The sequence below is a fragment of the Protopterus annectens genome, chromosome 9.part0 (genome assembly GCF_019279795.1).
Source record: "Protopterus annectens isolate FY-2018-M chromosome 9.part0, PAN1.0, whole genome shotgun sequence".
Taxonomy (NCBI): domain Eukaryota; kingdom Metazoa; phylum Chordata; order Ceratodontiformes; family Protopteridae; genus Protopterus; species Protopterus annectens.
The window spans coordinates 928,930,992-928,943,996 of record NC_056743.1 but is presented as its reverse complement, the minus strand read 5'-3'; the positions used below and the strand labels follow the sequence as shown (position 1 = coordinate 928,943,996).

General features: G+C 44.7%; 1 protein-coding gene across 2 annotated transcripts in view; it reads left to right on the top strand.

The window, feature by feature from the left end:
- The window catches only part of LOC122811674 (zinc finger CCCH domain-containing protein 10-like), a 3,783,075-nt gene that overhangs the window by 2,886,792 nt on the left and 883,278 nt on the right, over positions 1-13,005 (top strand). For both annotated transcript variants that reach the window (XM_044083671.1, XM_044083670.1), the window contains one exon: positions 10,996-11,094. In XM_044083671.1, coding sequence (XP_043939606.1) covers positions 10,996-11,094 — 99 coding nt within the window. The remainder of the gene's footprint in view (positions 1-10,995; positions 11,095-13,005) is intronic.

Sequence of the window (13,005 nt, the reverse complement as noted above, 5' to 3'; positions counted from 1 at the left end):
GTTTTATTTCCATACATTGCCCCTTTCAAAGGCATGCCAGACGTTCCTCCTCCACAAAGGACAGAGGCTCACAAGCAAATTTCTCTGTTACTCCAAATAGGGGCCATTCAGCCAGTCCCTGTATCAGAAAGGGGCCTAGGATTTTATTCTCGCCTGTTCCTAGTACCAAAGAAGGGGAACACGTGGAGACCAATTTTGGATTTATCTATCCTCAACACTTATCTGGACATTCCAAAGTTCAAGATGTTGACGTTACAACAGCTTTTACCTCTGCTGGGCAAAGATCACTGGATGGTAACTTTAGATCTCAAGGAAGCTTACCTTCATGTGCCTATAAGACTAAGTTGCAGGAAGTATCTGCGTTTTCGAGCTGGAAATTCTCATTATCAGTTCTCTGCATTGCCCTTTGGCTTATCTACTGCGCCCAGAGTATTCACAAAGGTTCTGGCTCCAGTGATAGCTTACTTCAGGCTACAAGGAATTCAAATCTATCCTTACTTGGACGATTGCCTGATTCTGGCTCAAGAAAAGGAAGACCTTCTACAGCATCTGGAATATGTTATAGCAGTGCTAAGATGCCTAGGGTATTCTGTGAACGAAATAAAGTCCAGTCTAGTACCCTCTCAAGACATGTGCTTTCTGGGTGTGAGACTGAATACAGCATCCCAGATGGCCTTTTTAACCCCGGACAAACAAAAAAGTCTATCCCTTTACTTCCATCAACTATCTCATCAGTCCGTGCTGACTGCAAGGACAGTCCTTCAAGCATTAGGGTTCATGGCATCTTGTATTCTGGTGCTTCCCAATGCCAAACTGCATATGAGGAAGCTGCAATGGTATCTCAAAAATGTATGGACACAGCACTGCCAGGATTTGGACACTGTCATTCAAATAATACCTTGCCTTCAAACAGAATTTTTGTGGTGGGCTCAGGAATGTCACCTAAACAAGGGACTCTCTGTGACCCGGCCAGAGGCGAGTCAGATTTTAACGACAGATGCCTCGGACATTGCTTGTGGAGCTCATCTAAATGGAAAGTGGATACAAGACAAGTGGCTTGCCAGACTACAGCATCTACATATCAACATGAAGGAGATGTTAGCAGTCCAGTTTGCATTAATGGCTTTCAAGGAGTTACTTCTTCCAGGGCAGGTGTTGATTCTAACAGACAACACAACTGTCATGTGGTACATCAACAAACAAGGGGGAACACATTCTTACCCATTGTGCAGGCAAGCAATGATTTTATGGGAGACTGCGCTCAGCTTGCAACTAACTCTTCAGGCAAGGTTTCTGCCGGAGCACAGAACTCCTTAGCAGATGTGTTAAGCAGACAAATCATGGATCCCCACGAGTGGAAACTGGATCTTCATGTATTTCAAAAGTTGACAGTGTCCTGGGGAACTCCAGACATAGATCTGTTCGCTTCTCCACTAAACCACCAGCTGCCAAAGTTTTGCACAAAGAGGTTTCATCACACAGCTTGGAAAGTGGATGCTCTTTCTTTCAGTTGGAAAAATCTTCATGTGTATGCGTTTCCACCTCTGCCTCTTCTTCCAAAGGTGCTTCTAAAGGTCAGACAAGACAAGCCAAGGATGATTTTAATAGCTCCAGATTGGCCTCGGCAGCACTGGTACCCATTACTGAGGAGTCTGGTAAAGAAGCCTCCATGGCCTTTACCCTTGATTCCACATCTGTTGTCTCAGAAGGACGGTCGTCTGCTCAATGTCAAGCTTCACTCTCTTCATCTAACAGCCTGGCATATAATGTTTTGACAGACAGCAGGTCTCAACTTCCTCAACAAGTTTTAAATGTGATTATGGAAGCCAGAAGACCTAGTACAAGGAAAGTGTACGCAGAAAAATGGAAGAGATTTTTATTTTGGACTGCAGCAAAGAATTTGGAGATTTCAGAGCCTAATTTGAGTGTGGCTCTTCAATATCTTACTGAGTTATTGGACAAAGGTTTGTCTTTCTCTTCCATTAAGATTCATGCTGCAGCAATTTCAGCTCACTATGATTGTGACCCACCATTGTTTTCACATCCTTTGTTCAAGCAATTTCTTAGAGGGCAAAGAATATAAGACCCCACGTGAGCTCCTACTCCTGCTTGGGATCTCAATTTTGTGTTGGAGAAACTTACTCTACAACCTTTTGAGCCTGCGGCTACTGCTGAATTGAAATACTTGTCATGGAAGACTGCTTTTTTGTTGGCCATTACTTCTGCAAGAAGGGTTTCTGAGTTACAGGCCCTTATGGCGGTTGAGCCTTTTTTGATTTTTCATAAGGATAGGGTATCATTACGTACTAATCCTTCCTTTATGCCTAAAGTGGTTTCTAGTGTGGCTTTAAACCAAACTATTCATTTGCCTACGTTTTATGCAGATCCCCAAAATAAAGGGGAAAAGATTTTGCATACTTTAGATGTACACAGGCAATTGCGTTATTATTTGAGCAGGACTAAGGATTTTAGGCAGTCTCAGCAGTTGTTTGTTTCTTTTGCTTTGAGTTCTCAGGGCAAGCCTGTGTCAAAACAAACTATTTCTAGATGGATTGGGTGTTGCATTACATTTTGTTATTCCCATCATGGCAAGGAGATTCCAGCTGGGATTAGGCCTCATTCCACTAGGGCTACTGCCACTTCAACAGCATTTCTAAGGGGGGTGGCAACTAAGGATATTTTGGAGGCAGCTACTTGGAGTTCAGTGCATACTTTCTCTAAGCATTATCACCTCCCTCTCTACTCTAAGTCTAGGGCTGGTTTTGCCACAGCTATTTTGCAAGGCATGTTGTCAGCTCCTGCTTCTTTTTGATTTGCCAGCCTCCCTTACCTCTGCTTTGGGATTCTACCCAATAGTTAGGACTGCAGCAATGTGGAACGAAGAACATAGTACAGTTTTGTACCTACCATAAATGTAGATGTTCGAGGATCCACATTGCTGCAGTCCAATTTACCCTCCCTCCTTCCCCTCTGTGTTTAGGGGTGGTTGTGTAGGTGAGGTTATATGCTGATATTTTTGTATATATTGTACATATTTTTGGTGCAGGTATATTGGGCCTTGTCTTTTTAGGGTCTTCTGACATCTGGGGCAAGAAAAGACTGAGGATATGGCGTCGGTCATGCGCATTAGTACCCTGACGTACTGACGTCAGTCTAATGCGCCCTGACCGACGTCAGCCTTATACTTTGGTATTCGGGCCGACTGGACAGCGGACTACCCCAATAGTTAGGACTGCAGCAATGTGGATCCTCGAACATCTACATTTATGGTAGGTACAAAACTGTACTTTTTTTGCAAAAAAGCTATTTTCATAGCTATTTGTGTTTGTTCTTGACTGTATTGTGGAAAAGTTGTGTTTTTCGTATAGCATGTTCTTGTGGTATCCCACTAGCTGTTTCCAACAGGCTAGGCCCGTTTCAGTTAGAGGACCTAGTCTGTACCCTTGCTTTCCTTGTGTGCTAACTTTTCCCTTGGGCTAAAACCGTATAAATTAGAGGAATTAGTCCTCCCCCTTGTTCTTGTGTCTAAGGACCATTTTAGTTAGAGGTCTTTGTGGTGTACTGTTTGTTTGTCTTGTTCCCACGCTTGTGGCTGTTTTGACTGTTGGTCTAGTTTTGAGTTAGTTACTTGGTGTGTGCAGTAACTATGTCTAAGGATACTAAGGAGCATAAGCCCTTGGGCTTTAAAAATTGCAGTTATAAGATGTCCATCACAGATGGGCACTCCGTTTGTGTGTACTGTCTGGGAGCGATTCACCTTCAGGAATCATGTAGTTTTTTGTCATGCCTTTAGCCCGCGTGTTCTTCAGGAAAGGAAGAACAAACTGATTTTGAAGGGACTTCTGAAACCCTCCTTCGAGGAGGGTTTGGAGAGTGCTTCCAGCTTTAAGGCTTCTCCATCAAAAGCTAAATCTTCCAAGGCTAAAAAGCGATCCCCGGCTCCATCAGTTTCCTCTGAGCCGCCGGAGAAAATAGCAAAATCTTCTACAACATCCTCGGCTCCATTGTCCTCGGGGCCGCAGGAAATGTCAGTGGCAATAGAACCTGCTTCGGCTCCAATTTTCTTGGAGGCTGTTCAGAGCTGGTCGCCTAGCATCAGGCTGGTATCTCCCCCTCGCAGGTCTCCTTCATAGAGGTGGTCTTGATGTCCCTCCCTATCCTCCAAATCCTCCAGGACCTTATCGGATGTGGACGTCGATAGAGTGGTGCAGAGACTTCTTCTTCAGTCACCGGTTCTGGCAAAATTGTTTTCGGCTCCGACCCAGTCGGCTCTGGAGCCGGTCCCTCAACCTTCGTCGATACTTCCTCATCCGAGTGAATCTCAGATTTTGGAGCCGGAGTGTTTTCAGCTCTGTGTGATATCCCTAGGTCGGTTCTGACAGCCTCTCCTGGCTTATCAGTTCCGACATCAGCTCCGACCCCGTCGGTGCCATCCATGGGGTTCAGGACTCTGGATTCATTGGTCAGTCCAGAGGGAGAGGGACACCTCTCTGCTCCTAGTCTCCCTCTCAGTGCTTCAGTGCAGGGAAACCTTACTCCTGTCTCGGCCTCGGAGGCTGGTCGATCTTCGGATCCGGGAGGACCAGCTTTCGAGGCCATGCGGAGTGCGCTGGCCAGGTTGTCAGTGGCATCATACGGTTCGATCAGTCTGTCACGTACAGCACCGGTGCAGGTCTCTGATTGCTATCTATCTCTGGACAGCGGAGCCCCAAGGCCTCAGGGTACCCCCACGAGTGGTCCCCACATTTCTGAGGGCCCCTCAGAGTGTTTGCCTGAGGAGCCACCCAGAAAGAAAACGTGCAAGAGGAAGCACATAGATTCCCAGGATGAGTCTCTCACGTCAAACACCGACCTCGAGGAATTGGAGGGGTCCCCTAAACATCCTCTGAGGATGTTTCTTTCTCTGACATCCTAGAGATTTTGAAGCAAAGAGGTGACTGGCCACCCAAAGCCCTTCCAAAGAGGAGTCGGTTTTCCTGAAGGCCTTTGGTGTTCAGCCCTCCGCCTCCTGGGTGTCTCCACCCTTCAACAAGCTTCTGGATCTGGTTTGGCGAAGGGTGTGTGAAGCCTCTGACTCTGTGGAACCAGTCCCCAGGAGACCCAATAAATTTTTGTCTGCCCCTCCTGATAAGGAATTTCTATCCAAGGGAGTCCCTGTGGATGCCATGGTGGTGGCAGTGGCCACCCAGAAGGAACTAGCTGAGACTTTTTCCACCGTCCATACCCCTAACAAGGAGTCTAGGACTATGGACCAGTACGGGAAGTGTACGTTTTCTTCAGCGGCCTTTACTTTGCGGTCACTGAATTACTTATCACACTTTACTGGGCTCCAGAGAGATCTCCTAAAGGAGCTTGGAGGTACTCTAACAGGTAAAGTTTCTGAGGCGGTGGCTCAGAAGGTCAATGCTCAGATGTCTACCCTCAATTCTGTTGCGAACTCCTCCGTGAGGCTGATCTCCCACGCAGCCGAGGGAGGGCAAGTAGGGCAGCAAGTTCAGGAATTGCTCTTAGGAGGCAGGCCTGGATGCGCCTTTGTCATTTCGCAGAGGCCTTCAAGTCTTCATTCACCGACGCCCCGTTTGATGGTTCCTCTTTGTTCGGAACCAAGGTGAAAGACACACTCACTAGGTGCGAGCAAGAGGGAAAAACTCTGTCTGCCATAGGAGCCCGTTTTTCCCTTCCCTCTAGGCCTTATCTCAAGGCCCAGAGGGGTGGAAAGATGTGGTTCAAGAAATCACAGAGGTTTTTTCCTGGTGCACAAGGTGAGCCCCCCTCCGGAGGCAGGGGAGGGGTGGTTATTCAGGTAGACGCCGCCCTAGGGGCAGAGGAGGCCCTTGCATCTCGGGAGACCGCGATTCCTTTCATGGTTCTCCCTACCGCCACTCCTGATGGGAGGGCCCGACTGTGCGTTTCTGGAGACAATCGGGGGTCGAATCCCATTATACCCGGAGGCCTGGCAAGATATAACCCAGGCCAATGGGTTCTACAAAAAATTTACGGAGGATATGTCATTCCCTTCTCATCAAACCCCCCCTCCAATCAAGAAAATCCCGGATATTCCACCCAGTCAAAGGGATTCCGCACCTTCAGAAGTTTCAAAGCTGCTAGAAAAAGGAGCCATCCAACATGTTCCCTCAGACGAGATCGGATTAGGGACTTACTCCAGATTTTTTTTGGTGCCGAAAAGGACAGGGGACCTGAGACCCATTTTGGATCTCAGCAGATTGAACACCCATGTGCAAAAGTCCAAGTTCAGAATGGTCACATTGCAGTCTCTTCTCCCATTGTTGGGAAAAGAAGTGTGGATGTGCTCCATCGACCTCAAGGATGCTTACTACCACATAAAGATGGGACAGGGCATTCAGAAGTCACCTACACTTCCGTCTGGAAGCCAGTCACTTTCATTTTTGAGCACTGCCCTTTGGTCTCACCACAGCCCCCAGGGTGTTTACCAAATGCATGGCAGTGGTGACTGCTCACTTGAGATGTCAGGGATTCCAAGTGTTTCCATACCTGGATGACTGGCTCCTTACTGCCACCACCAGGCATCTGCTACTTCAGACCAGAGACACTACTGTCAACCTTTGTCAAAAGTTGGGCATCACCTTGAACTGGGTAAAATCTGCCTTGTTGCCCTCGCAGCGTGTCACTTTTATAGGCGACGAATTAGACACCGTACTCATGCGGGCGTTTCTACCACAGGAAAGAATCAGAGTCCTACATCAACAGGTTTACGCCTTGCTCCCTTTGAGAAGAGTGAAAGCAAGATTGGTCCTCCAATTGTTGGGGACGATAGCTGCTACAATTATGTTAGTCCTCCTGGCAAGGTTACATATGAGGCTCCTTCAGTGGCTACTCTTCGCCTAGTGGTCTCTTCAACGTCTTCCACTTTCTCACCCTATTGTACTCACATACAGGTGCAAACAGGATCTCAGTTGGTGGCTTCACACTGACAACCTCAATGCAGGAAAGCCCTTCCTTCCTTCACCTCCAGTTGCCACGGTGACCACGGATGCCTCCCAGATGGGGTGGGGGGGTATTATCTAGGCAGGACAGTCCAAGGCATGTGGCAAGAGCATGAGATGCATCTGCATATCAATGTCCTGGACATGAGAGCAATGCTACTAGCATTGAAAGCACTTCATAGCTTTCTTCCTGTCGGGACTTTTGCAATCCACTCAGACAGTACGTCAGTGGTATGGTATCTGAACAAACAGGGAGGAACCAAGTCATATCCCCTTTGCAGAGAGGCCGTGCGAGTGTGGCAGTGGGCGGTGTCTTCCCAATGTTTTCTGGTAGCAACGCACATTCCGGGGAAGTCCAGTGTGATCGCAGATAGACTAAGCAGAGCTATTCTGATGCTTCACGAGTGGTCCCTGAACTATTAAGTTGCGGAGCGGATTTTCCGCAGGTGGAGTCAGCCTTGCTGCAACCTTTTTGCCAGCCTCCTCAATGCCAAATGCAGCAGCTACTTCACCCTTATTCCCCCTCAGGGGGAGTCACCCAGGGACACACTAGTCCACGATTGGCCCTCCGGTCTACTATATGCCTTCCCTCCGGTTCCCTTGCTGTCTAAGTTTATTCAGAAAGCGCAATCCTTGGGAATCAAAATGATTCTGATTGCTCCACACTGGCCTCGTCAAATTTGGTTCCCCTTTTGTCCATCCCTATCTCATGGATGCTCCTTGGATTCTGGACCCACAACCAGACGTACTGACTCACATGTCAGGGCAGTTCCATCCCTCTCTTCGGACCCTCCGGTTGACAGCCTGGCTACTCCACTTCCGTCATTAGTTAGGCTTCACCATTTTTCGTCGGAGGTGGTTCATATTCTCTTGTCCTCTCATAAACCTTCGACCAGAAAGATTTATTACAGCAAATGGAAGAGGTTTTCCATCTGGGCACATGCCAAAAAGATTGACCCTTACACAGCTCCAATCTCGTCTGTATTGGAGTTCCTTTCTATGCTTTTCAACCAGGGTTCAGCTGCCACAACCATTAAAGTCCAGTTGGCGGAGATTTCTTCCTTTCATGTCGCAGGCGATAGCCTAATGGCACATAGACTCTGCAAGGCTTTCCTGAAGGGCACTTTCTTGCTTCGTCCTCCTGTCTCGGAATCTGTTATGCCTTGGGACTTAAACTTTGTTCTACAGGGTATTACTTCACCCCCCTTTGAGCCTGCAGCCACTTGTGATTTAAAATTTTTAACTTGGAAGACTGTCTTTTTGGTAGCCATCACATCAGCCAGACGTGTTTCGGAGCTTCAGGCTTTATCAATCAAACCCCCTTATTTGATTTTTCATAAGGACAGGGTTTCTCTCAGACTGAATCCTTCCTTTCTTCCTAAAGTAGCATCAGTTAGTAACCTTAACCAATCTATTGAATTGCCAGTGTTCTTTCCTCAGTTCTCAAACAAGGCAGAATTCAAATTTCATCAGTTGGATGTGCACAGACAATTACGTTTTTATTTGCACAGAACGAAGGACCTCAGAAAATCTGATCAGTTGTTTGTTTCATTTTCGGAAAACAGAATTGGGTCTCCTATTTCCAAAGTCACGTTGTCCAGGTGGATTTCCAATTGTGTTTCTTTCATTTATACTTCGGGGGGAAGAGATTTACTGTTCCGAGTGAAGGCTCACTCTACCCGGTCTGTATCTACATCTACAGCTTTTCAGGCCAGATTGTCTATGGATAATATTTTTGTTGCACTGCAGCTACTTGAGCGTCTCCTCACACCTTTGTTACTCATTACAAGTTAGATGTGGTATCTAGAGGCAGGTCTTCATTTGGTTCCACAGTGCTCAGGAGTATTTTCCACTGAGCCTCCCAGGATTTAGGTGCTGGGGACGCTGTCCCACGGGTAAGAATGTAGGTGAGATTGGACTACATAACATCAAGAAGTTATGTACTCACCATAACGTTCGATGTATGTAGTCCATTGAACCTCACATTCTTACTTACCCCCCACCTTCCCCCGTCCTGGAGGATCTGGAGGTTAGGCCTGGTTTCAGAGTTCCCTTCATTCTTGGTTTGTTCTTCCTTCCTTAGGTGGTGTTATGCATGGAGAACGAGTGCTGGTGCTCGCAGCAAACTAGATCTGGGGATAGAGGGCAGTGCAGCATGGGATACCATCTTAGCCCAGCCAATAGAAAGACTTTGAGCTAAAAGTATGGCCAAGTCAGAGCCAACATTCGGCTCCGAACCCACGGTTAAGAATGTGAGGCGCGATGGACTACATACATCGAACGTTATGGTGAGTACATAACTTCTTGTTTTCCCTGCATGCTCTGTCCTCTAATTCTATTGTTTTTTGAAATATCTCTTCCCAAGCAATCATTTTCAGCCATCCTTTTGTTTCATTTTGACCTCCGATTTTTGTAGTTTTATCACTTTATATGAATATTTGTTTAAAACTGTTTCCATTTTATCCAGCCTTTTATTGTTTGGGTTGATACTGTTATACTCTGTTAGTGTTTCATTTATTTTAATTACCTTTGAGTGCATTTAACTTATTTTTTTTCCTCTAGGTTACTCAGTCATGTCTTGCACCATAGCTGGAGCTTGCACTGCTTTTTGCTGAAAAGCTGCAGAATTCTTCCCAGTCAAGTTTTTTTCCTTACCTTTTGTGGTTGATTTTCTTTCAGGTTCTGTGATTTTCTTTTTTTGCTGGCATCTAGCCAGTGCACTTACTAGTCAGTTACTGAAATTTACCCAAAAATTAGTTCACTGACTCTGTCTTCTGAGTTTTCTATTTTCACTCTGGGAGAGCTGAAATTAAGCTGTTACTCAATGTGCAGCCATCTTGGAAGTCCCCTAGACTAACAACCTTAGTGTCATTTTTGTTAAAAACTCCTTGCCCTTTCTAATAATGCCTATTAGTAGCTGGGTAAGTCAATTAGTTAAAGAAGCCAGATGCAAAAAAGTTCTGATCTGATTAAGAAAGTATGGGTGTGGATAGGAAGTATACAAAAAGGTGATTTAGGCTTGAGTGAGTTAAACTAAAAAGTTATGAAAAGCAAAGTGTTTCTCACACAACTGTACTTTGTCAGAAGCTTGAAGAGATTCAGACAGGGATAGCATTTAATGCACTGAAAATTATTATACGAGTTAGGCACATAGATAAGAAAAGCAGTCATACATGTGAGTAGGCCTGTTATTTGCATGAAGTATGTGAAAGAAAAGTTTAAGGATAAGTGTGAGTGAGAAAGAGGATAAATTGAATGGAAATGGGGAGGAATGCTCCTTGCTCAGTTAAGTATGTATGTAGAGTGCATGAGAAAACATAAGTTTGAAGCTAACAAAGTAAAACATCCTTCAAAAAAGGCACAGCATAGATTCTTTTTTAAAAAAAAGGTAGTTTAACTAAGTTGTCTTTTGCATCGACATAGAAAATTAAGCATAGACTCGTAGTCCAGCAGAAGTTACTGTGGCCTAAAATTTCTTGATTTACACAAAGTTCTTTAGCGGGATATTCTACATCACTTGTCATTCCACTCATTAGTTTTCTTGCAGTAGAGGGGAGAGTGTTATGTCTGTTAGCTCAATTGGGTAAACAATAGAATCAGTATACATTTGTTTGTCAGGCTCCAGTGCCTAGTGGATAAGGCATTGTCCTCCTAAGAAAGTTATTGTGGATCTGAGTCCTATCTCAGGTGATATAACCTGAATACAAGTAGATTCTACATCAGTTGTAATTTCAGTCTTTAGATTTCTTGCTGTATAAATGCATTTTGTTCAGTGAAAGTTGACCAAATTCTTGCGTTCCTGTACATTATAGCCTTGTAACTCTTGAAAGAGTATGTAAAACAAATTTAAAACATTTTCCTGTAGATGTATGCATTTTAAATTGAAAAAAATATACAAAATTTGTGTTTTCTTGTGTCATACTCGTTCCCTGATTTATTTTCATCCAAGGCTTTCTGACTGTAATTTTGGGGGAATTGAAGGCTGCTGCTTTTGTTCTACTCTGATGTCGAGTATGTTTCACTTTTGTAGACATCATCTTTGCCAGTGGTTATTATATCAAACGTAAGTCAGTTGTCCAGTGCGTGGGGCTCCATTTTATGGTACAACATGATGTGTACAGATTTAAAGGTAAGATCTTTATTGACATTTCAACACAAAGCTTTAATATAAATGTTAAGGGTTTCATTTCCACTGGTGTCATTAGATAAGAAATGCAAGACTGAGTACATTGAGATAAAAACAAAGTTAATGCCTGTGAAGCTAATCATCAGAGAATTAACATGGGAAAGCTAGTTAATTTGCAGTTTGAAAGCACATGTGTAGTTGAAAAACTTGTAATCTGATGATGTCAATTTTCATTCTGTCAGCAAAAGATGAGTAAACCAGCACACAGGCAAATCCATTGATACACCTTCAGAGTCCAAAATGAAAAGATGAATCACTGGAAACCAGGGCAGAGTGAGCTATAATTCTTTAATAATTCCAAACAATTTTTCCAGGTGCACATAGTGAACTGAAGTCTTTTAATGAGTCCAAGCACATGTAGGGGTCTACTTGGTATGGTCGACATTTCACAATGTCGAAATTCATATCGCCAGTCACCCCCCCCCCCCCGCACTGTAGGGAGATGCCAGTTCCCCATGGCTGACATTTCAGATGTCGTTCATATGGTCTTGGCCATATGAATGTTGACATTGTGAAATGTCGACCATTCGAAGGGGGCCCGCACACACACACACACACATATATACATATATATATATATATATATATATATATATACATATATATAAAATAGATACACACACACACACACACACACACACATATATATATATATATATATATATATATATATATATATATATATATATACATACATGCACATATAGTTTTATATATATATATATATATATATATATATATATATATATATATATATATATATATATATGTTAGTTTTATTAGTTGTACGTACATCCACTACTCCACCTTTATCAGTTCCTCCTGTGCCTCCCTTCAAGGTCTTGGGGCCCTTGAATCCAAGTCATTTGTGGCCCATTGGCTTCAGATCTAAAGATATCTTTATCCTCAGATCTAAGGCTTTGCTCTGAGCTCTTTTGTTCGGTCAGATCAGGAGAGCTCTTGGAGCCATTTCTACCCTGTCTGGTCTGAGGTGCTTCATTCGACTCCAAGGTTTTCAGAGCTGTTACTACACCTCAGAGACTCGGCAATGGTCAGTTCAGCTCTGACTTCAGCCTAGGGTAGACTGTCCTCAGGGAAAGTGGGATCATGGATTAGAGATGTCCTGTGTTGGATCCAGGATCTTATCCCTCCCTGGGGCAGTCTGCCTTTGCTGCTATGGAGAGAGTCCTGTCTGCACCCATCACTCAGATGGTGCCTACTTACCCCCCTTGGATCCTCTGTGTACATCTATCCCATCTCTGCATCTGGAGTCTCAGCTGTCCTCACCACAGGGACAGTTGGTACAAAGCCTCAGGTTTCCTAGCAGGGTATCCCCACTTCTTTTGACACCTCCCTGGGGTACCCCACTGAAGAGATTCCCCAAGATGAAAACATGTAAGAGGAAGCATTTAGATTCCCTTGAATCTGCAACTGAAGATACAGATTTTGATGAGGATGGAAGGTCCCCATGGTCACCTCTAATGACTGAGGCAATTCCTAGGAAGCCCGATAAATTTATGACAGCTCCACAGCTCCAGAGGATAAGCAGTTTTGGTCCAGGAGTGTACCAGTTGATGACATGATCATGGCGGTGGCCACTAAGAAGGAACTCATGGAAGAAAGTTCCTCTGTTCATCCCCTCAACAAAGAGTATCGGGGGTTGGACAAATGGGTTTACTGAACTAATTTGGCACCTTTCACAAGGCTACAGAGGGATCTGATTAAAGAGCTGTCAGACACCCTTTCGGGATCCATTTCTGAAGAGGTGAAAGCATCCATCACCTCTCAGTTTGCTACCCTACAATCAATATCCAACTCCTCTATGAGGCTCATTTGTAATGCAGCAGAAGAAAC